This window comes from Oncorhynchus masou, chromosome 5 (assembly GCF_036934945.1).
Source record: "Oncorhynchus masou masou isolate Uvic2021 chromosome 5, UVic_Omas_1.1, whole genome shotgun sequence".
Classification (NCBI taxonomy): Eukaryota; Metazoa; Chordata; class Actinopteri; order Salmoniformes; family Salmonidae; genus Oncorhynchus; species Oncorhynchus masou.
Window position 1 is genome coordinate 72,985,288 of NC_088216.1, and position 25,977 is coordinate 73,011,264.

Here is a 25,977-nt window from a genome sequence, read left to right on the forward strand (position 1 = left end):
GCTGTCTCTTATACACACTGTCTCTACTGTCTCCTCCGGTTCACTTCAACCATATCTATCCACCCCAATAATATTTTATTAAGGTGTTATTAGCATATGCCTGATTTATTGTTTGCTTGTATTTGTGATTCTCTTGGAGACGTGGAGTAAACATCAGTCTCTGGGTTTCATGTGGAAGTGGTTAAGGGTTTGAGACTTAACACCTTGGTGAGCTGCTCATTCTCTTGCCCGCTGTTAAACAAAGGCAGCTTTGTGGTGAATCTTCCAATGTTTTCTTAACATGTTCCAAGCAGTTTGGGCAGGCAACTAAAGTAAACAAGATGTTGCCATGATAACCACAGTTGTAAAAACATAGCAGAGTGACTTAGATACTTTTTTTCTAAGGTGAGCTTTACCTGGTGCACAGATTGTAATTACTCTCCCTTCTATAAACAAAGGGTGAGGCAATGTCAGAATACAATGCATAGTGATTGATTGAAGGGGAAACTCACAAAACTGAAATGTTGAGGGAGGAAAAAGAGATCTGTTTTTCTAATTGGTAATGAACAACTTGGTGAAATGTGTTATAAACAAAGTTTTAAAAAAACGACTCAAACTTTCTGTGATTTCTCTCTGTAAACTGAAATCCAAGGTAGCTCACATTATTATCATCAAAAATGATTTCAAACGTGTTTTGTGGTGCTGCAAACATTTTAGGGCACTTTTTAAAACCACCTTCTCTCGATGTGGCTGGTTGCATATGATGAAATGAAAAGTTAAACACAGAGTAGGAACAGCAGAACTGTAAGTGACCGTAAAGCTTCCACCGATCTCCTGTGTGTTTGTGAGGGAACCTCTGTGTGCTGTGACTGCTAGGCCCAGGATAATGGGATTGTGTCATATCTTGTTTAAAGTGCTACTAATCCGGGGAAACAGACACCCATTGATCTGCTGCCACAGCACAGATGTTTTCATCGTCTGTCTCTGTAGCCATGGTGGTGTTATGTGTTGGATTACCCATAGAACACTGCACACAAGGTTACTTAGTAAACCAGGGTTAGGCCTATACAGGGGATGATACAGTACAACGAAGGCCCAGTTCAAAGTGGATATGAAATAGGAGAAGAAGCCAAAACCCTGAGACTGGTTCAGTTTGAGAGGGTCCAGTGGGCATGGTATTGCTTGAGTTTTTTGATTAGTAGAACTATTGAATCTGACTGAGTACAAGATGTGAAAATAAGTTACTTCTGGTGCTGTTATTAAGGGATGAAATAGAGATACAGCTAGTTAGGCAGTTGAGAGACAAAAAGAGATTCAGAGCAAGAGAAAGACAGCAGGAGAGAAGAAGAGAACAGCGAACAGAACGAGAGAGAAAGAAAGCAAGGGAAAGACAGCAGGAGAGAAGAAGAGAACAGCGAACAGAACGAGAGAGAAAGAAAGCAAGGGAAAGACAGCAGGAGAGAAGAAGAGAACAGCGAACAGAACGAGAGAGAAAGAAAGCAAGGGAAAGACAGCAGGAGCGAAGAGAACAGCGAACAGAACGAGAGAGAAAGAAAGCAAGGGAAAGACAGCAGGAGAGAAGAAGAGAACAGCGAACAGAACGAGAGAGAAAGAAAGCAAGGGAAAGACAGCAGGAGAGAAGAAGAGAACAGCGAACAGAACGAGAGAGAAAGAAAGCAAGGGAAAGACAGCAGGAGAGAAGAAGAGAACAGCGAACAGAACGAGAGAGAAAGAAAGCAAGGGAAAGACAGAAAGAGCTGAGTGAGGAAAGCAAAAGCACAAATCCCTGTCCAGTGACAAGGACAAACATGCGGAGCTCCCTGAGTGTTGGCTGCCACAGATAAACATTCTCCCGTTGTTTGTTTGGGAAAAATGGCCAGAATCACCATGGGGACTGCACTTATCACAGGAATTAGAGGCCCCTGCAGGGCCCAGTGGAGACCACACCCCATCACTATCATAGAGGAACAACAACACACCTAGCATCTCCACACACACACAAACACACACACACACAAACACACACACACACACACACACACACACACACACACACACACACACACACACACACACACACACACACACACACACACACACACACACACACACACACACACAAATAACCCGTTACACCTGTAGTGTCACTAAGCCCCAGGGGAACCATATCCTTAATCGGCCCAAGAAGAGGGCCAAGCAGAGGGGGAACATAGACAAGATACTGGAATGTCTGACGGACGAAGAAAACAGAACAGTGAGATGCAGCCTAAAAGCTATGAAACTTACTTCAGGAATGACTGGAAGTCCTCAAACACCGCCTCACATCCAGGCCACTTGCAAACCCCGTGCCCATAAAGCGGGTGACTGTGGTGAGAGTGTTGGTAGTCGTCTAGCGTGGATCTGTAAGAGACAGACAAAGAGATAAACACAAACATTAATTCCTACTTATTAACAGTGTCAGTGCAAACAATGTTTCATGTTACAGAAGTACACCACTTAAAATTGAGGATGTTGATGGGTTTGGTGAGAATTCCCCTTGTGTTGTCTCAACACAAAAGCTTTCCTTTGAGTTGACCTTTGAACTGCGGGCAGTGTGAAATCAGTGTAGCTTTGTGATCTCTGCTTCCTCTCTGGCTGGAGGGGGTGGTCCTTGTAGGGGCAGTCCTTGTGAGAGGGACTAAAAGCAATCAATATGTCATTATTTACTGTCAGTGATCCGAGTAGCTGCCCATCCAGGCAGCCAGGGGTTCCCTAAGACCTTACTGCTGAACCCTTTCCCAGAACCCACCTGGAGGAACAGACAACAGGAAGCCCCCAAATCCATCTGCCAGCCTCCCGTCAAGCACAAACAGTAAACACCAAACACTCCCGTCTGCTAGCAATTTATTTACCGGTCAACGGACGGACCAACCGACGTCAGCAGGGGCCAAACGCGCACGTCGGAGGAGCGGCTTTGCAGCTTCACAACATCAGCTGTAAATACCAGGACCGTCCAGATAAACAAACTATACAACATCTTACATATAGCGCTGCATGTCGAAACAGTAGGATGCAGAGGCATGTGCATGTAGAGAACAAGACAGTCTACCATATGGAGACAGGCACTGTACAAGCCACACAAGTCTCAGCTACAAGAGCCTGGGGGACTGTCCTGTATCACTACCACCTGTGTTTCTAGTGGCCCTGTAGTCTAGCACACCACTGCAGCTTAGATACTGGCCCGTTCTGCAGGAGGCTGAGAAGGGAGAGGGCAAGGGAAGATTCATTAGACCAAAATCCTCACAGATTCATATGGAGATGCTCTTTGTGTATTTTGCTCTCCTTAGGATGACTGTTAAAGATCCCTCGCAAAATTGAACCATTCCTAACGCATCCATCTGCAATGCATTAAAAATAAAGTAGCAAAGCTTTACCTCAAGAGGGTCGTCACAGGTTTTCTTGTGTTATAATTACTTGCTTAAGAGTTCACATTGTTCATAACATGTGATAATTGCATTGCAATTAGGGAGCAGTGAAGCATTCATGAATGTGTTTAACATTCAAAAAATCTGAAATATAAAAAATATATATGAATTATGCATATGCATTAAGACCTCTGTTTTGATACAGCTAATAAATAGATGGTAGAATAAATATTATAATGACTTTTTAACAAGAAAATGTGTGGACTGGTGAATGTTGCGCTGATTTTATATTTAAAGAGATGCTTTTTAAAATGATTTCCGAGTAGCCCTGTTGGTTAATTGTGTCTTAATAAGATATTGAATTGTGGAGTGTGTGCTGGGAGTCAGTGAGCACAGAACTATGAAGGAGCTTGTGGCAGAAAGACCATTTTAAACAGCAGATGACTAAACAGTGGTAAATGACAGAATTTACACCAAATCAGCTACATTAGTGCAATAGGAGAAGTGCCTGGGATTCTGGGGGGTTCTCCCTATTGTGACCTCATTCTCATTCAGCACTAGGAGAGAAAAAACATCTCCTCTCCTCAGCTCTCTCTCTCTCAGATCCTGTAGTGGAGTTAAATGTGACTCGCACCCTGGGCAGGTCTGTCAGGATGCTATTATTGTCAGGCTGCCTGGGGGAAGATAACTCTAATGATCTTGTAACAGCAATGAGGGAAACCATGCCATCTGCATCCTGTATAGAATAGGAACAAAAAGCTTCTCTACCTAGACGGAACATGGCCAAATCTTCCAGGTGTTGTTTATCCGTACACACCAACAACACATAGGCATACCATAATGCCGGCAAAAAGACAACCACAGCACACAATCTGTCTGTTTTTGAGGACGGTGACTTATATCATCAACAAGGCATGATCCTAGGGACTATAAAGTACACTAGGGCACTCAGTGTGATTATTGGTAGCCAACAGAGAGAGGATTGATGTTTCTACCAAGCTGTGTCAGAGTCTGGACATGGCCTGTCTGGAAAGCCAGTCACAACACGGTCTATCATCTCTCAGAGTGGGTATCGATGACTGCCTGCTCTTCTGTGGCTTCCCTAGGGCTCTCCAGACCCCCCGCCAATCAAGGGTTTACCCCGTAATTATTTAATTATAATTTTAGTGTGTAAAACAAATTAAAGGCAAGAAAGGGGCGTGTCGTGCCAAATCAGATTATTTATCTCCTTAACAGATTGCTGAGCTGAAGTCCCTGAGCTGTGGTTACTGATGGTTGCTGGGAAGTAAGTGGGCCAAATACTATGTGAGAAGAATGCTATCGCTCCCCCTCTCTCCAGCTCTCCCTCGCTTTCTATCTCCATCTCTCTCTCTCCATGTCTCTCTCTCCATATCTCTATCTCCATATCCCTCTCTCTCCATATCTCTCTCTCTCTCTCTCCATATCTCTATCTCCATCTCTCTCTCTCCATATCTCTCTCTCTTTCTCCATATCTCTATCTCCATATCCCTCTCTCTACACTCTTAGAAAAAAGGTTTCCAAAAGGGTTCTTTGGCTGTCCCCATAAGAGAACCCTTTTTGGTTCCAGGTAAAACTATTTTGGGTTCCATGTAGAACCCTCTGTAAAAAGGTTTCTACATGGAAACCAAAAGGGTTACCTGGAACCAAAAATAGTTACAGTATACCTGGAACCAGAAAGGGTTCTCATATGGGGACAGCCAAATAACCCTTTTGGAACCCTGTTTTCTAAGAGTGCAGAGAGAGGGATATGGAGATAGAGAGATATATGGAGAGAGAGAGAGAGACATGGAGATAGAAAGAGATGGATGTGTACTTTTTCTCCATCTCTCTCTCTCCATGTCTCTCTCTCTCCATCTCCATGTCTCTCTCTCCATCTCCATGTCTCTCTCTCCATCTCCATGTCTCTCTCTCCATCTCCATGTCTCTCCCTCTCCATCTCCATGTCTCTCTCTCCATCTCCATGTCTCTCTCTCTATCTCCATCTCTCTCTCTCCATCTCCATCTCTCTCTCCATCTCCATGTCTCTCTCTCCATCTCCATGTCTCTCTCTCCATCTCCATGTCTCTCTCTCTCTCCATCTCCATGTCTCTCCCTCTCCATCTCCATGTCTCTCTCTCCATCTCCATGTCTCTCTCTCTATCTCCATCTCTCTCTCTCCATCTCCATGTCTCTCTCTCTCCATCTCCATGTCTCTCTCTCTCTCCATCTCCATGTCTCTCCCTCTCCATCTCCATGTCTCTCTCTCTCCATCTCTATGTCTCTCTCTCTATCTCCATCCCTCTCTCTCCATCTCCATGTCTCTCTCTCTCTATCTCCATGTCTCTCTCTCTCCATCTCCATGTCTTTCTCTCTCTCTCCATCTCCATGTCTCTCTCTCTCCATCTCCATGTCTCTCCCTCTCCATCTCCATGTCTCTCTCTCTCCATCTCCATGTCTCTCTCTCTATCTCCATCTCTCTCTCCATCTCCATGTCTCTCTCTCCATCTCCATGTCTCTCTCTCTCTCCATCTCCATGTCTCTCTCTCTATCTCCATCTCTCTCTCCATCTCCATCTCCATGTCTCTCTCTCCATCTCCATGTCTCTCTCTCTCCATCTCCATGTCTCTCTCTCTCCATCTCCATGTCTCTCTCTCTCCATCTCCATGTCTCTCTCTCTCCATCTCCATGTCTCTCTCTCTATCTCCATCTCTCTCCATCTCCATGTCTCTCTCTCTCCATCTCCATCTCTCTCTCTCCATGTCTCTCTCTCTCCATCTCCATGTCTCTCCCTCTCCATCTCTCTCTCTCTCACACACAAAATGAGCGCAGCATAGGGATGGGGAATTTAAGTTAGATACAGATTGGATGCATTTCATTGAAATAAGCAAATCATTGAACTAAGAGACCTGGCTCACAGGGGTATTTCTCTCCTCACATCCCCAAACTCAGAGCAGGATGAATGACAGACAAACATGCCTTCACCATATTGGTGTGATTCAGTCAGGATCCCTGTCTGTGAGTGAGGGCTCTTTGAGGCTGCTAAAAGCTGGAGCAACGTCTCATCTGCGCCGGCAGTGATTGAATTTCTCCTCCTTCCTTAAGACGGAAGTGAAAAGGCTGTGAATAATGCCTGTGGATGCACTTAAGGTTTTAGTTGCAGGCGTCGCTGTGCCTGGGCAGATTTTATATGACACATGAAACTAACTACATGGTACTTAGGGCTAGCTGTAAACCAATCTGAGCCCGGACGGGAAAGCAGGTCCATCAGCAGAGTGGCTTGTTTCTGTTGCATGACAAAAGGACTTACAAAACCACATCAATTAAAAGTTCATTAAGTTCAGCGCGAGGAGGATGAGTGGATGCTCTCTATTTACACGCAGCCCAGGCCATTATCTAAAACCTGATTATTCAAATCCCTGGATTATAACAGACATTTCTCACAGCCTTGCATGGAATAATCACGCCACATAATATTTCCTTAATTTTCTATTCTTCCCAAGGATTCTGATTAGAATGGTGTCTGCATCATCAAAAGAGAGGAATAATGTTCTTTATAGTTATATGATTTAAGCACATGGAAATTAACACAAGCAGGATTATTGGTTGTATGAATTTAAATAAGCATCATGCAGTGTTTAATAGGGATTTTTTAATGCTCATTTATGTCAGTCATCTATATTTTAAAGCCGGGTTTGGAAACCTTTTTTGCCATCCACAGCAGAGAGACAGGTGAGAAATCACCTGTTTGGGTTTCTACTCTGAATATTCAACCCCAGATTGCCTCCTTCACTTGAATGTGTGCTAAACTGCTGTTGACATCTTTTTTCATCTCTGTCAGGGAGCGCAAGGCGTCGGGGGCAGCCTTTCACACACGTCTTCTCCAATGTTTCATGGAGCCTTCAGCTGGGCCTTGTTGTTTCTCTCTTCCCACTGATGGTTGTTGTTGTTGGTTCACATCTGAAGACGTGTGATGGAGAGAGCGTGTCAATATTTCCCCCTCCGATTAATCTTCAGCCATAGGGACGAGAGCGCTGACTGACTGGCTAACGGACTGACTGAGCAGACTGGATGCATCAGAGCCTGTGCATACTGTCTGCAGTGAGCTAGGAGAGGTGTCACTGAAGCTTGATGTGTGTGTGTGTGCGGGCGCGTGGGCGTGTGAGTGTGGCTGGAACAGTGTGTGAAAAGGACAGGGGGGGGGGGTCTATCTTAGTTTCCATTTAACCGAAATATGGACATTTTGTGAGACCTTATAGTCAAAATATATGAAAGGAGAGTCAAAATACTGATGTCATACCACTTGACCGAAAATGTCTCACATTATCTTTAAATAAATGTACACCACCGTTCAAAAGTCGGGGTCACTTAGAAATGTCCTTGTTTTTGAAAGAAAAGGAAATGTTTTGTCCATTAAAACAACATCAAATTGATCAGAAATACAGTGTAGACATTGTTAATGTAAATTACTATTGTAGCTGGAAATGGCAGATGTTGTATGGAATATCTACATAGGCGTACAGAAACCCATTATCAACAACCATCACTCCTGTGTTCCAATGTCACGTTGTGTTAGCTAATCCAAGTTTATAATTTTAAAAGGCTAATTGATCATTTGAAAACCCTTTTGCAATTATGTTAGCACAGCTGAAAACTGTTTTTCTGATTAAAGAAGCAATAAAACACCTTCTTCAGACTAGTTAAGTATCTGGAGCAAAAGCATTTGTGGGTTCGATTACAGGCTCAAAATAGCCGGAAACAAATAACTTTCTTCTGAAACTCAACAGTCTATTCTTGTTCTGAGAAATGAAGGCTATTCCATGCAAGAAATTGACAAGAAACTGAAGATCTCGTACAACGCTGTGTACAATTCCCTTAACCAGAATAGAAAAAGGAGTGGGAGGCCCCGGTGCACAACTGAGCAAGAGGACAAGTACATTAGATTGTCTAGTTTGAGAAACAGATGCCTCACAAGTCCTCAACTGGCAGCTTAATTAAATAGTACCCGCAAAACACCAGTCTCAACGTCAACGGTGAAGAGGTGACTCCGGGATGCTGGCCCAGTTGACGACTTGTGAGGCGTCTGTTTCTCAAACTAGACACTCTCATGTACTTGTCCTCTTGCTCAGTTGTGCACCGGGGCCTCCCACTCCTCTTTCTATTCTGGTTAGGGCCAGTTTGCGCTGTTCTGTGAAGGGAGTAGTACACAGCGTTGTACGAGATCTCCAGTTTCTTGGCAATTTCTCACATGGAACAGTCTTCATTTCTCAGAACAAGAATAGACTGATGAGTTTCTGAAGATGGTTCTTTGTTTCTGGCCATTTTGAGCCTGTAATCGAACCCAGAAATTCTGATGCTCCAGATACTCTACTAGTCTACAGAAGGCCAGTTTTGTTGCTTCTTTAATAAGCACAACAGTTTTCAGCTGTGCTAACACAATTGCAAAATTATTTTCTGATGATCAATTAGCCCTTTAAAATGATACATTTGGATTACACAACGTGACATTGGAACACAGGAGTGATGGTTGCTGATAATGGGTCTCTGTACGCCTATGTAGATATCCCATACAAAATCAGCCGCTTCCAGCTACAATAGTCATTTACAACATTAACAATGTCTACACTGCATTTCTGATCAATTTGATTTTGTTTTAATGGACAAAACATGTGGTTTTCTTTCAAAAACAAGGACATTCTTAAGTGATCCCAAACTTTTGAACGGTAGTGTATGTGATGAACGAGTATCCCATAATCAGTAAAACATATAGCATTTATTTTCTTCCAAATAAGGCATTCCAAGTTTCCTCATTACGATTGAGAGCAGTGTGAGATCTCCACTACCACCATAGAACACTATCTATCTGCCTGCCTGTGTTTGAACCTCTTTCCACCTCCCGAGGCTTGATGGTTTATAGTGCTAAACGTGTTTTCATCTGCAGTGCTTTCATAATGACACATAGGTTTTGATCAGCGAAACACAAGTCAGATGTTGTGCAGTGAGCTCATGGCGCCTGGAGGCTCCTCACCAGCAGTTCAGAGATCAGCGCCTCAGTGCAAGAAAACAAGTCAATGTGTTGGATGCCAAATTAACTCCTTCCTTAAAGACACAGTGACTCAGAGAAATATTTCTGAAAACGTACAAATATCACGTCAAGCATCCAGTGAAAAGAGGGAGTTTTCTGACATAGATCTTACATCGTATCAACATTCTTTTCAAATATTTATAGTGTATTTTTTAAATCATGTAATATTAAACAGTCTCTGTTTGGCGTATTCAAATGAACGTTGGAATGTACTTGACTTATCTATTATAATGATAATTACTGTTTGAATAAAGAATGCATTCTGAACATATTGACGCAGAGCAATTCAGACACTACAGTTCATTGACTGTCACACCTACAGAAGGCTAGTTGTCATAAACGTCACTATCCGGAAGGAAAGCGAAGGTTGCAGTGTGTGAGTGTTTTTCTGTTGTTGAGAGGACGTTGGTAATTTGAATTGTATTTAACCAAACAGAGCCCTGCACGTCACAGCTGCAGTTTCCTAAGTGCAACTGAAATAACAGCACCCTTGACCTTCTAATTAATAGTGTGCTGATCCCATTTCCATTACTGCAATCTAAAGTCCAAATCACTCCCTCGCTCCCAGGTGTTTCACTGCAATTCCCAGGTGCATTCTGACACACAGAACAAGCTTGTGTCTTAATGAAAACAGTAAGGTACTTACAAACTATAAATGAATATTCATCTGTGGGCAAAGCCCTATGGGAACATGTCCATCAACTTAGGCCCCTTCAAGGAATTGCAGTTTTAAATGGGGAATATGTAGGCCTCCTGTTTTCTTTATTCAAAGATGACAGTAAAGAGAATGTCACACATAATGAGTTCCAGTTTTGTTTCATAAAGTAGAAAGGACACGTATGCCTAGTTGCACCCCAGTTTAGAAAAAGAGGTCAGGTTGTTGCGAATATCATAATCTGTGGTTGTTAAATCAATGAGCAGAACATCCTTAGTGAAACGTTCAGTCACAACCCATTCCCTGGAAATTTAAAACCTATTGTGCCCAGCGTGTTACACTAAAGCTGTTGGATCAGGAGGAAGAGGACGACAGACAAGAGAGAAACTCACCCTTCTCTCTTCAGAGAATGGCTCATGTACTGTCCATTGGTGGAGGCGTGTTGGTTGAGGAGGGGCTTCTTGGGGAGTTGTGGCGAGGACAGGTCCAGGCCGCGGCGGCCGTTGCTGTTGTTGCTGTTCTCTTCCTTCAAGTTCGTCACCTCCTTCCACAGCTGCTGAAGCTCTGCTGGATTTATGCCTGAAACAAACAAATTGGATAATTAAATCAATTAACAGCTAATCTAACTCTCTTCGTCACGTAATTAAATCAAAGGGCCTGTAAACAAAGCTGAGTATTAATGAGAAAATATCCCACTAGAGGGTAATGCACTGAGAGCGCTTGTACCCTCCCGCTCTCTCTCTGTGATCTGAAGCGTGTTTGTATACACAAATCCCTGGCATTCACGCGCATTTCATGCCCACAGTAAATAATTAACATCCAGACAAGGCATGAAATCTGAATAATCACCATCATTTCTTGTACAAGAGGAGAGGCAGAACACACACAAAAAGTTTACAATAGCAATGTTACAACCAAAACAGCCCACACCACCCCACCTCCTTCAGAAACAGGACCCTGGGGTAATATTCTGAAAAGCGCATTAATGTGCAAAATACTTAAAGCTCTGCACCGCCTCCAATTGACACAGAAGACTTAAACCTCGTTTAACGAGTCAAGCACACTGCAGCTAACACAGCAGCCTTCTAAAGAGAAACATCTCTTGAAGACAGAAGACATTTTCTTGTGTCGGAACACATACACAGAGAGAGCGTGTTTTCTGTGCTGCTGTCTGACAGCCATCCTGACACCCTGGGCCAGATTGGGGATGCTGTGTTTGTACACCCCAGTTTCCATGTCTGAGAGAACCTAGCCATTGTTTGCACACAATGTATATGTGTCTGTATATATAGTGTCTGTTACCACTAGCAGGAGAAGCCTGCTTTCATTTGACATAAATGAGGCAAAAGCTGATAAGAAAAATAATATTCCGCCCGTGAGGGTATGTTCTCTAGCCGTTTGTATTATGGTTCAGAAATGTATTTGGTTAATCCATATTTTTATAGCATATTAAAATATCCAATATGGGAATGTGTGCACATTTGTGAATTTAATAGGAGCGTGATGGGCAAGACCACTCGTTTAACATTACAATTAATTAAATCTATTCTCAAAATGAGCAATGGCAAATGAAAGATGATTTGCACATGCTTATCTCGGGTGGGTTTATAGTGTCCAGATGTTTTATCGCTCGCTCTATAGATACCAGAAGTGGCCCTTTCAAGCGCCAGATCGTAATACATTTTGCAAAATGCTTAGTCTTAATTTATTCCTGTTGTGGAAAATAACTGTAAGATGAAGATCTCAATAAGATCAGCAAAAATATATTTTATTTGATAAGCTACAAAAGATTTTAATTATGCTCGTAATGGAGAACATTGGCCTAATGATGCGAAGGACTCTGGAGAGACACAGGGGCTAAGAACTGTGAAATGAGTCTGATAGGATTGCTGTAAATTCACACTAGATCGTTTGCATATCAAAGAGCAGGAAATGATTGCAGGACAAATCAATAACCTTTCCACGTGCTCTCCTCTATTCTGCCTGCCCTGTATTCTCTCATTCTCTCTCTCTCTCTTACTCCTTGATGCACCTTCATCGAAGGACACAGCCCTGACAGACAAAACATGCCAAATGATTCTGTTTGCACAAAAGCATGCTAATCCTATATTTGTTGCTTCTCACTTGTCTTATTAAAGGCACATTGTTGTTTTGATGGAGGGAAAGTTTTCTACAATGATGGTTTGTCTGGATGGGGAAGGTCACTGGTAGAGCGAGTGTCCTGTGCTTCGACAGCGGGAACAATCATTTTCCCCCCACTTTGTGCCCAGTGACAGTGGGCGATGTATTTTTAGCCTGTGTGGCTGACAGGGCAGCCCACTCTCCCTCAATTACCAGCCAGTCCTGGTGACCCCGACACCACTGTTTACTCAGATGAAACAGCTCCCATAGACTCCACTGATGACAGAGGTAACAGACTGGGACCAAGCGGTCTCCTTTATTTCTCTCTCTCCCCCTCTATCCTCCACTCCCACGCCCTTCTCTTATTAAACTACCTTGTCCTCATTGGATCTCTGGAAACCGAGGGTCGTTCAAGATAACACCATGAATGACAATAAAATGTAGTGCTATAAAAATCTCAAATAGTATTATATTCTAGGTTTGGACAAACAGCTTTTTATTCTACCTGAGAAGGCAGCATCTGATTTAAATGGTAGACATAGAGTACAACATACAGTATAACACTGATGTCTAAATCTATGGTAGACATACAGTATAACACTGATCTCTAAATCCTTTTCTGTATATCTAGTATTTTCAAATGCAGGAGTAGTTAATCCCTTTTTCCATTTTTCAACAAAATAATTCCACACACTATAGGTTGGAAAAACAGACAAGCACTTAAAAAAATATATGTTGTTGGGACACTTGATTGATCACCGGCCTGGCAACTCAATTTTACCGCTGCAGGTAGCTTAGGCACCCAGACAGGACGTGCTCCTCAACCTTTTCCCGTCCTTGTACCTCCGTACCCAGGTGACCATGTTCAAGCAAGCAGAATGTTGATTTAAGGTGCATAATGACATCAGTTGCAGGTCATCATCCACAGAATAAAACATAGCCCCTATGCTTCGGGCTCTTTCAACTCTGCTGTTGCTTTTCACACAGAGCCAATACCATGGGGGGACGGTGACACCGCTATTAGTTTATTGTTCCATCCGGCAGAGACCTCTGGTGCACCACTGTTTATGTTCCTGTAATCACCGGCCTAGTGATATGCATCCCTTAGGCCTAAAATATGTTAACTCCTAATGCTGCAGGAACTATTACCAATGTCGCGCTGCTGGCCAAATCAATCACTGACTGGGGGAGCATATTACCTGCCGCTGTCCCTGATGTGCCGCTGCTGCACTGTGAATGGCTTCGTACTTTGCCACATTTTTTGCATTTGTCTTGCCACTGTCCCATTGCCCTCTCCTGGACAACTTAACTGATGTTCTCCAGCGATGAGAGCTCAGTCTGTTACAGCGCAGCCTGGGAGGCCATGGAGCCACAAAACACACTTTAGCCAATCAGGGGAGGCACGGAGAGGGGCGAGCAGCAACACATACACACACACCTGGCAGCTGCACCTGGGAGAATGGAGAGCGGAGCGTGCACTGCTGTCTCACTCACTCTCCACAGGTCAATAGGAAAGGCTTTTGGGGGGAGGAGGGGAGGTGGGCGCTGGATCAAATGTATATTTATGAGAGTTATATCCTCCCCAAACACATTGTTGTAATTTATAACAGATATTGTCTGACCGCTTCCAAAACTTTGAACATTAATGTCAAAAGAATTTACCGCGAGAGAAACAAATTAAAGTCCAGATAAAGAGAACAATTGGTTATCATCCAAGTTACACTCTTCAAGCTTCTACTAAATGACTTCCTTCACTTCTGGTACTAAATGACTTCCTTCACTTCTGTTATTAAATTACTTCCTTCACCTCTGATATTAAATGACCTCCTTCACTTCTGATACTAAATCACTTCCTTCACTTCTGGTACTAAACTGGATGCAGTCTATCACAGTGCCATCCGTTTTGTTACCAAATCACCTTATACCACCCACCACTGCAACCTGTATGCTCTTGTCAGCTGGCCCTCGCTTCATATTCGTCGCCAGACCCACTGGCTCCAGGTCATCTATAAGTCTATGCTAGGTAAAGCTCCGCCTTATCTCAGCTCACTGGTCACGATAACAACACCCACCCGTAGCACACATTCCAGCAGGTATATCTCACTGATCATCCCCAAAGCCAACACCTCATTTGGCCGCCTTTCCTTACAGTTCTCTGCTGCCAGTGACTGGAACGAATTGCAAAAATTAGCTGAAGTTGGAGACTTTTATTTCCCTCACCAACTTTAAACATCAACTATCTGAGCAGCTAACAGATCGCTGCAGCTGTACATAGTCCATCTGTAAATAGCCCACCCAGTCTACCTACCTCATCCCCATACTGTTTTTTATTTTTATTTATTTTACTTTTCTGCTCTTTTGCACACCAGTATATCTACTAGCACATCATCATATGCTCATTTATTATTCCAGTGTTAATCTGCTAAATTGTAATTATTCGCTCCTATTGCCAATTATTGCCTACCTCCTCATGCCTTTTGTACACACTGTACATAGACTTTCTATTTTCTACTGTGTCATTGACTTGTTTATTGTGTTATTGGCTTGTTTATTGTTTACTCCATGTGTAACTCTGTGTTGTTGTCTGTGTCACACTGCTTTGCTTTATCTTGGCCAGGTCGCAGTTGCAAATGAGAACTTGTTCTCAACTAGCCTACCTGGTTAAATAAAGGTGAAATAAAAAATTTAAAAAAATGACTTCCTTCACTTCTGGTACTTAATGACTTCCTTCACTTCTGGTATGAAATGACTTCCTTCACTTCTGGTAAGAAATTACTTCCTTCACTTCTGGTACTAAATGACTTCCTTCACTTCTGGTATGAAATGACTTCCTTCACTTCTGGTAAGAAATTACTTCCTTCACTTCTGGTACTAAATGACTTCCTTCACTTCTGGTATGAAATTACTTGCTTCACTTCTGGTATGAAATGACTTCCTTCACTTCTGGTCCTAAATGACTTCCTTCACTTCTGGTACTAAATGACTTCCTTCACTTATGGTATTAAATGACTTCTGGTATTAAATTATAACTCTATGTGATTATTCATGTCTATTGATAATGAAAATATTTTAACAGGCTCTCTATCAACATTTCCAGTAAGCATAAGACCATAGAATACAATACATTTTATACATGTACAATATGCATTACACGCCTCCTTATTTTAAAACATTCAGGGCGGCTGTTAAATGTTTTGTTAAATCTATTTTCCCAGAACACCATGAGAGCACAATACAATTATAGTGCAATGAGAGAATTAATTTTCTAATAATTTGATTGTGATATCTGAATTTGAATAAAGAGGGAAAAAAGCATATCGCTGTCTGATCATCACCTCAGTGTATAAAAGTCATCCTAATTCATTGGCTCAGTCCAAACACATAATCACCATGGTCCAAACAGAGCAGCAGAACACATTCTTTCTGCAGTGCTGCTTACTACATGCTGAATATAGTAGATTAGATCTCAGCTCTGTAGGTCTCGGCTGCTGATGCATGAAAGAGTTTAGCGATGTGGAAAACAGAAAGGTCATCAATAACTTCAAACAGTCAAGCAGAAAATGTGTAGAATAGGAAGGGAAACTCAGCCTGATGGCAAGTGTTTTAGCAGCTGTCTTACCATCAATGGTTTCCAAGGGCGGGCTATCCAGGATCAACTCAGTAAAATAGTGAAACCAACCAACATTCTGTGTGGTAAGGTTCAATTCCTCATTTCAGATTGTATAAATAATAACAAAGAGAAACGATACCTTATTTGTATCTTAAACTGTCATCTGACAAAATATGGCTATATTGTCCTGTTTGCTATTAGTCATGCTGTGAGACAGCCTAAGAGATATTTGATGACACTAAGCATAAGCAAACAGTCAACAGGATGTTCAGTAACTGTTGTGCTATTCCATAAAGAACAGTAAACTGCCATATCACTGGTGTAATGCTTTACTCAAAAGGGTGTGTGTGTGTTTGCCAGATATCCAAAACAAGGTCATTCATAAGAGTACACTAACAGGCAGCACACCAGTGGCCCACGCCTGTGCCTATGGCAATCGTCAGATTCCATACACAGTCCAAACAATAACATGATTGTACAACCCTTGTTTTTGTTTGCCCATTACCTACGTTCCCCAGCCCTTCCACTTTATCACCTTATCTTGTTTTTTCAAAACTGTTTGTCTTAGCCTGGAATGAATAGTCTATGTCATGTTCCAAAATGGTATGGAGGCTTTGTCATAGGGCTGCTCCTTAAGAAAATATTAAAAACAAATAAAGAAATCAACTTCCTGGCTAAACAACAAGCATTGACTCACACCACCATCCCCTTATGGGATATTTCACAATGAGAGGTTAAGTGGCAGTTTAGTAACAATGAGTATGTTTATGTGCACACTAATAATTCAATATTAAACTGATTATGGCTGTCGGCTGCGTATGGCATTAGTCATGTAAGCACCTTACTCTGTTTATCTTAATCGGCGTGAGGTCAAAACCAAAGTAAGCATACGCCGCTTAAAGCACCTGGTTTTCTGAGCAACCTTTTGAGTTATAAGGACATGGAAACAGCTGAATTGGCGTTCCAGGTAGCGCAAAGGGAAGTGAGTTTTAGAAACACTGAAAGTACGCATCTTAGAAATACTTTTCACATACAAACTTTATACGTCCCAACTCAAAAAGGCTCGCAAAAAGAACATGTTTGCTGTGGTACAACATTTATGCTGATTTTCAGCATTTATTTAAGTCCCATCAGCAGCCTCATTTCAAATGTTTCCATGGAAACAGGATTATTAAGGAAATCATTCTTCTTGCAAAACATGTGAATGTTTAAAGAAACTATTATTTTAATGTGATTATACACAATAATGGTATTATTGTGTGCATGCAACCGTACTCATCAGTGCCTAGCCTAAGGAGGCATTTCCCCCTGGTCAACACCCAGTATGATGTAATATGTATGAATGGAGAGACCAGAGAAAGAGGCTGGAGGGGAGAGGGCATCTTCCTCTAGCCTAAGGAGGCATTTCCCCCTGGTCAACACCCAGTATGATGGAAAATGTATGAATGGAGAGACCAGAGAAAGAGGCTGGAGGGGAGAGGGCATCTTCCTCTAGCCTAAGGAGGCATTTCCCCCTGGTCAACACCCAGTATGATGGAAAATGTATGAATGGAGAGACCAGAGAAAGAGGCTAGGGCATCTTCCTCTATAGCCTAAGGAGGCATTTCCCCCTGGTCAACACCCAGTATGATGGAAAATGTATGAATGGAGAGACCAGAGAAAGAGGCTGGAGGGGAGAGGGCATCTTCCTCTAGCCTAAGGAGGCATTTCCCCCTGGTCAACACCCAGTATGATGTAATATGTATGAATGGAGAGACCAGAGAAAGAGGCTGGAGGGGAGAGGGCATCTTCCTCTAGCCAATTTCCCCTGGTCAACACCCAGTATGATGGAAAATGTATGAATGGAGAGACCAGAGAAAGAGGCTGGAGGGGAGAGGGCATCTCTACACCATGGTAGTCAAAGGGGGGAGCAGGGAAGATACACAGTACAGGCAGTATAAATAAAACAAGGGGGTAGATGGGGAACACTTCTAACAAGAGTTAGAGGGCACTAAATAAGGTGAATACTGTAGTCAAAGCAGATGCAATATGATGTTACTCATTGGGACAAAGTGAATGTAGGGTACTTTAGAGCGTGTGTGTCTGTGTGTGTGTGTGTTTGTGGGGAGGGTGCTGGGGGCAGGTGTGGTACGCAGTATAATCCCGTGTGGAGGTGTGTTTCGCAGAAGAGTAGAGCACTGACCCTGAGTGAGCGAGTGCAGGGGCAGGGCGGTCTGTCCAGGCTGGATGGTGAGCAGGCCTTGTCTCTGGAGGTTGAGCAGGTGCTGCTGCTGGAGCTGTTGGACCTGCATGAGCTGTTGCTGGAAGGCCAACTGCTGGGCCTGCTGCTGCTGCTGAGGACGACACACACACACACACACACACACACACACACACACACACACACACACACACACACACACACACACACACACACACACACACACACACACACACACACACACACACTATAAGCAAACAAACAGGACATAGGTAATCCAGGGCAAACAAAAAATATTTTTACGAACTGTACATATTGATTGAACACAGAAACAGACAAGTTAAAGAACACATGATGATACAACCGACAAACACATGCTGATCACAGTGTATACTGTATGCCTGAACATTTGCTTCTGCACATTAGGTTAATACATACAGGATACAGTATGTTTACACACACACACACACACACACACACACACACACACACACACACACACACACACACACACACACACACACACACACACACACACACACACACACACACACACACACACACACACACACACACACACACACACACACACCCAATCGACCACATCAAACCCTACCACCTAAACTCTAACACATTCAGCACACTACAGTATGTGGGTTTGTCTGAGCACACTTCAGAACAGGTGCAGTATATGTCCCTCTTTCTCTTAATTAACCAGAAGTGTGGAGGCAAATGACAAACAATTAAACAACATAGTTAATCATTCAAAATAAGAGCCATGGGATTTTAATTACACCTATTCATAATTCAGCAAACAACGTGTGACTAAATCAAAGTGTTTAATAACCACACAAGCTAGTCTCCCAACTTTCTCAGGCATGGCACTGCTCTCAGGTAATTGCAGCAAGTAGAGTTGAATCATAGAGTGACTGAAGATCAGAGTCTTGCTCATCTTACAGCACTACATCTGCATTCTGAGAAAGTCAGTGTCTTCATTGAAATATGTATTTTTGACTTTAACTTTAATCATTTAATTTGTTTATTCCACTTTTGTATATTATTTATGTTACTTGCTAAGGTAATGTTAATATATGCTTCCCATGCTAATAAAGCCCCTTGGAGAGAGAGAGAGAGAGAGAGAGAGAGAGAGAGAGAGAGAGAGAGAGAGATGTAGTCAGAACAATAAACAGGAGGAAATGATCTAATATATCCCCAATCTTTTCCAAATCAAAACAAGTGGGTAACAGCGGAGTGGAGGAGTGACCCCAGTCTCAGCTTCACCATCAAAATATGGATTATTATTCCGTAAACAACAACTGGAGATAACAATCAATCAAGACAAAGCTCACCTTGTTATGTTTTCTATGACACATAAGGACGGCCAAACAAAATAAGCCTGGGAGAGGGCAGGATATTAGGCTGTATATGAGTACACAGCGCCAATTGTCAAGGCGGGGTGGGGGGCATTAAAAGCAACCCGGGCTGCCAAGCTGTGCACCGCACCCTGTTACCAAACACAGGATACACCACTATGTTTACTTCTCACAACTGAGCGCATACAAAAAAGGTCTCGGTGCAACGCTGCTGTCAGGTCACCCGCCGGCGGCTCAGAAACCGCTGAAATATCCAGATAAAATGTTCCCCCCTCCGCACGTCCTGGTCTGCCTGTCAAAGGTCTGCCGGGCTGGGATTCCCCTCCCTTCCCCTCCCCTCATCCAGCCTCCTGCCCCACAGGCCCTGAACACAGTACAGTACACTACACTGGTCTGATGTGGAGAGGCCTTCTCATTACAAAAGGTCAAATAGGGGGCGCTTATATTTGTCCTGTTTCACATGTACAAGTGTGTAACCTGCGAAATGGAAAAGTGTTTTTTTGCATATCCCACTCTCCCTGAGACACCCTCGGAGAGTGAGGTCACGGCCAGGGATCATATACGTTAGTCTGATTGGGAGGATTATGTAGTGGAATATTCATGGGCTAGCATTAAAGCATGGGGCTAGATGAGAGGGTGCATTCATAAACACATTTACATTACATTTAAGTCATTTAGCAGACGCTCTTATCCAGAGCGACTTACAAACACCTATTTCTATGGATTATGACCTAAACTATATTGACGATTTGAAGCAAATTTGATGAAGAGCTCATGCAGGCTTCAGTGTAATTAGTGATGCAGATAGCCTCGGATTCTTCCCATCTAAGAGCCTGTTTTTGAAAGGGTGTTGATTTTCAACAACAGTGTAAGAAGTTTCTTGTGTCTTCAATGGGACACTTCTCTGTACTGTAGCTCCCGTCTGTCTGACAGCATAAGACAATGCTAATGGTACTACGGGGGCGGGAGATCACAGGGAACAATGTCTTTCATCAGTGCCTTAAATAAATATAGGGTGGTTTTTAAATTGCAACTGAATTTAACTCTCTCCCCTTCAGATTTCTTTCTTGTGGTCTCTTCAGCTGACAGCAGCTCCTGTGCTCTCCCAGCGCGAAGACACATTAAAACCCCCGGCCCAATAGACCAAATAAGAGGTTAACAAGAAGTGGCACGAGAGAAAAAAACAGTTCCTGACAAGGATAAAGAGTGGCAGTGGCAGCCCTTTATTGTCAAGCTTCAAATATAAAGTTAAAGATCTTTGAAAAACTACATTTTGATGTCTTTAAAATAAAAGAGGCACAAAGCAACAACAGGGGGTTATTGTCTGCCTGCCACAGGGGAGTTGCAGTGTGATTCTTATTCTGTCTTTTGATGGTTGTAGCAGCTAGAAATGCAATAGAAAGGGGGAAAAAGCAACACATCGGAGAGCAGGAGAGCCTCTCGAGGCTGCATCCATTTCCTGTGATCATACATAATACACTTCAAAAGATCTCCGTTCAGCTGATCAATTGCACCTCCTTCTGACTAGTACCCCCCTCCCCCTCAAACCCCCCAGCTCCAGTCATGTTTACATCAGATGCCACTTGGTGACAGGCCCTATCTGAGGCCGAGGAGCTCTGCTGTCACGTTGATTTATGGGAGCATCACACCACAGCTTGTCCAAACTGAAGCTTGCAGTTCATTAATTAGAGAAATGGGACTTTGAAGTCGGTAGCTTCAACAGTGTGTGTGTGTGTGTGTGTGTGTGTGTGTGTGTGTGTGTGTGTGTGTGTGTGTGTGTGTGTGTGTGTGTGTGTGTGTGTGTGTGTGTGTGTGTGTGTGTGTGTGTGTGTGTGTGTGTGTGTGTGAGAGAGAGCATGTGAATGTGTTTTTAACATTTGGCTTCATTTATATTCTTTTCCCCCACCCTCTCCAAACGTGGCTCTCAGATAGAAAATTCCCTGATTGTCTTTAAACTTCTTTTGACCGCACAATAATAATTTATTTGTCCAGAGTGATGCCTGTATCCGTGAGTCACTAACAGGCATTGAGCCGCCGCTGATGAGCCAGTCCGGCTGAACTGGGGGGAGGGAAGGGAAAAAGACGGGAAAAAGGAGAGCGTGGGCAACACAACAAAGCTGGGAGCGTACTGATATCTCACAATTACACACCTTCTCTTCCCGTTCCATTTGCATGTTAATTACCAAGCAAGCCTCTCTGATTTCTGCCTTTCTTTTTCCTTCCTTTCAGTATTTCTTACAAGGGGGTGAAGGGCAATCTCTGTGTTGTAAGACACTTGTTTACTGGAGAGAACAAACGATTAAACAGCACAAAATGTAGTTATTTATTTAATTGCCCGAGGAGCAGTACGAGCCCCATCCCCAGGAAGAAGAGGGATCATCAGTATTCCTGGTTTATTCAGTTATTACTGGTATTTACCCATCGTGCCTGACATGCTAATCAGAAGCAGAACTACACTTGATTCTCTCTCTCTTTTTTCTTCTTAAAAACCACAGCCTCTGAACAGATGGTGAGAGTGAGAGAAGACATGCCTTCCACATACTGCTCTGGGCTCTGAGCTCTGGGCTCTGGGCTCTGAGCTCTGGGCTCTGAGCTCTGGGCCCTGGGCTCTGGACTCTGAGCTCTGGGCTCTGGGCTCTGAGCTCTGGGCCCTGGGCTCTGGGCTCTAAGCTCTGGGCTCTGGGCTCTGAGCTCTGGGCTCTGAGCTTGGCTGGCTGAGGATCGTACCACCGGGGCAAATTACGAGTTCAGTAAAGTGATGGCATGCATGGCGGAGGTGATGATGTCATCAAAGTGAGCCTACCTCTTTACTCTGCTTGCCTGCATGTTGCTGCTGGAGGAGCTGGAGGTGGAGCTGTTCCTGCTGCTTCTTGTAGAACTCTTGGAGTTGCTGCTGCAAAAGACATGGGAGCTACGTCTGAGTGACAGCTCACCAACCAATCAATCCATCAGGGCCAAGCTAAACTCAGCAGTGGGCCGCAGGCATATTTTCAGCACTCTGGCTGTTCTCTATTTGATACAGTCTCATATTCAGAAGGAACGCCAGTGCACAGTATGGTGGTTGGTGTGAGGATGTTGATGTGTTTTATGTACAGTATGAATGTCCCGTGTGTTTACCTGTTGTAACATGAGGGCCTGTTGCTGCTGCAGGAGCACCTGGAGCTGCTGAGGGCTCAGGACCTGCTGCTGGAGGATCTGCTGCATCTGCTGAGGCGTTATTACCTGGGGTGTCATCATAGCCACTGACACTGGAACCTACGGGAGAGAGAGAGAGAGAGAGAGAGAGAGAGAGAGAGAGAGAGAGAGAGAGAGAGAGAGAGAGAGAGAGAGAGAGAGAGAGGGGGGTTGGCAGAGCAGTCACTAACCTGGTCTACTGAGACAGTGGTGTAGCATAAGATTGACATAGCCAGGATACATGCTTTATAGGACTATATGACCACAACAAAAAAAGTGAGCTGGAGGACAAGCAGAGACAGTATAGACTACAGCAGCTCAACCAGACCACTTGTCAGGAGTTACACACACTATAACAGCCACTGAAATGAGAGCCCAGGATAGCCCCTCAACACCTCTGGTCTGTACTGGAAAAATCACCTGGAGTGTCATCACAGCAAGAGATGCTACACCCCCTGAGCAGTAATGACACGATACTAGACACAGGAGTAATGACAGGAGATGGCCTGCAGTAAGCCTGTGGAAACTCTACAACAGCCCCCCCCTGACCTTCAGCACAACAGCCCTGCCCAGACAGACACACACAACCTAACACTAACAGGCTGTCCAAGGTTTGATTGTTTCTGCTGAGGTGATCTGCTACTACACCAGCGAATGCAAAGATAGGCCACAGACTGTAGGCTACAACGAACCTGTGTGCATAAACCATGTCATTTCATTAGAATATTGTCAACAGCAATTTCTTTAATGTACAAATAAAGCTGCGGCGCCATGACAGGAAGAGGACATACATACTGACACAGGCCCCTAACTAACTCCAACAGAAAGGTGTGAGTGGATGACTCTTCAAAACAAGTGATTTGTTATGACACTGAAAGAACCTCACAGTTCCCCACAGTTGTCAGGCTGCCTTAATTGCTCCAGCGGCTTTGTGGCTTCTCAGAGTGTCTGGATCCTGCCACTCACTGCTGTGATGTGCCATACCATTAAAAGCCCTTTTCACTGACATCTTAGTGACAAACAGCTACTGAGATGTACTTGATAGCCGTCTCACATTTGCAACTGTTAACATGCTGCGGTGTGTGTGTGTGTGTGGTAAACCCGTGCTCTGCGTCTCCGGGCCGGCTGATAGAGCGGACATTAGGGCTGACAGTCAGTCTTCACCAAGGTTACCCAAATTGTACTGTGACCTCATAACCAATGACGGCCTTTTGAAATGTCCGTGCATCTCTGAATGTCCTTTAGCTGTTTCCAATCTATCTAGCAGGAGAGGCGTTCTCTGGTACACGCTGCATGCATATCACCTGATTAATTTCCCCCACTAGAACAGAAAACAAAAACTAAATGGGTCATAATGAGCAGCTTGTACTCTCACGGCACTGGAAAGGGTAGTAAGCATCAAACAGGACGCGGTGGCGCTGACGCTCTCTGTAAACCTCATTGAGAGCTGCTCCACTGTGTTTTGTCCTCCTGTAGGGGAAACTCGAGGAGGTCACGCACCACCTAGGACTCAACGCACTTAACATTTCTCATTTTCAGTGGGAGGCGATGAGAGGATGAATTCCTCCTGTATTATGTCTTAATATCCATCTGGACTTTTTCACATGGCTTTTCCTGTCATTTGCATAGCCACGACCCCTGTCCCTAATTTCACAGTCATTATGCACTGATGTCCTTTTTTCTCAGCATCACTAATTTTGATCAACTATTTTGAAGGTCAAGCGGGCAGCGTGTCTCGCTACAGTATAAGCCCTCTACGTGATGCGATAGATATAGACCTGCCTCAGCACCACTAACAATTACCTCACACACCAAGGGTAAATAATCATGTATCTTTTTGATGCTTTACATTACATTACAGAAACTATCTACTTTAGATTTGACATGCTCTACTTTTATTGTCATGTTAGGGCAGTAAATGCAACCAGGGTTATTTTCACATGTAGTTAACCATTTGTATTATTCATCTTTGATAGAACATGTTTTATAGAGTCTAACATAGGGATCCAGCGTAGAAAAATAGAATTAACACAATATTTTACACCATTTCACACTTAATAACTGATAATTTTTTAACAAATTGGATTGGAATTTCATTCAATTAATTTCAATATTTTTAAACCTTGAGCAGCACATCCTGTGGTTCAAGCAGCCTCACACCTTTCTTTTTCATGGAAGGGGGGTCTGGTCCACTGTAACTACCCCTAGACACCAAGAGACGGCAGGCTGAGCCCCGGCAAGCGGCTATTACAGCCCACATTTTATTACACATTACTACTGAGGTCATTAGCAGCAAGAAGGAATGTACGGTTCTAACCTATTGATCATTGTAACTACTACCATTTAATCCAGTGTGTTGAATGAATGAAAATCTGACTGAGACAGGGGGCTGTTGAGGGGAAGGAGCACTTTAACCGAAAAATGTGGCCCCTGGCTGGTGTATCATGCCAATTTAACACAAACACAGTACGCCACTCTCCATTTAGAACGCTCTCCATATGGCATACTCACTTATTTCTGGTTAACCTCACAACTCCAGATGATGCACAGAAATATATGTACATCTGAAAAGAGTCTGAGGGAGAATTCTCTGTCGGTCTGGATAATTCACGGAGAACTAATACTAGGAGAGTTTCTTTGAGCAGCTACTTGTACACCAATATGTGGGTGTGAAAAAGAAGGCATTCTGGGTATGCCAGAAACAGCTGACGTTTATGGATTTCAGTAAGGTGTGGCACTCTCCAGGTGCCTCGCGTATATAAACATTCAAACCTGGAACATTCTCACACAGCTGCAGTGTGAGCAACTAACACAATCACACACACACATGCACATAAGCATGCAAAAACTCAAACATGCACACACAGGCACTTAAAGTCCATACAGTATGTGTGCTCAGTAAATTGTAGCGCATGGTTGTACAGTACGTAATTATAACGATGTTAAAAAAATGATACGAATATTTGTCTTTGTCTGAGAGAGGTTAGTGTACCAGGCAGCGTTCTGGTGCCGTGCTGCCTGGAGAACAGAGCAGGAGCGTGTTCAGAGTGAAGGTAGGCCACAAAGTGATGGGAGCCTCTGCTACCTTTAAAGTACACTACGTCAACTTCTCTTTGTGCGTCACCACCGAGAACAAGCATGGAAATTATATTCTAATGAGGAAACATCGGCCACACATCTGACGACGTCGGGAATTCACAGATTCACACTTAATGAAGACGCTCTTCAACCAGCGTTCCCCCAGAAGCCAAAGGTCAAAGCGTGGTGAGAGAGAGACAGAGAACGAGAGAGAGAAATAGAGCGCGAGAGAAAGAGAGAGAGGGGAAGCAGACACAGGCATGAGACATGAAGCTAGCCTCCCTCCCTTCCCTCCTGGTGA

General features: G+C 43.6%; 1 protein-coding gene across 12 annotated transcripts in view; it reads right to left on the reverse strand.

The window, feature by feature from the left end:
• Positions 1–25,977, reverse strand: part of LOC135540224 (forkhead box protein P1-B-like) — a 246,857-nt gene that overhangs the window by 33,243 nt on the left and 187,637 nt on the right. For 8 of the 12 annotated variants that reach the window (XM_064966720.1, XM_064966716.1, XM_064966715.1 and 5 more), the window contains 5 exons: positions 22,542–22,679; positions 22,228–22,317; positions 18,034–18,184; positions 10,513–10,699; positions 2,266–2,379 (listed from right to left, as the gene is read on the reverse strand). In XM_064966720.1, the coding sequence (XP_064822792.1) occupies positions 2,266–2,379; positions 10,513–10,699; positions 18,034–18,184; positions 22,228–22,317; positions 22,542–22,679 (680 nt within the window). The remainder of the gene's footprint in view (positions 1–2,265; positions 2,380–10,512; positions 10,700–18,033; positions 18,185–22,227; positions 22,318–22,541; positions 22,680–25,977) is intronic. The other 4 variants (XM_064966719.1, XM_064966723.1, XM_064966721.1 and 1 more) reach the window with 3 other exon arrangements.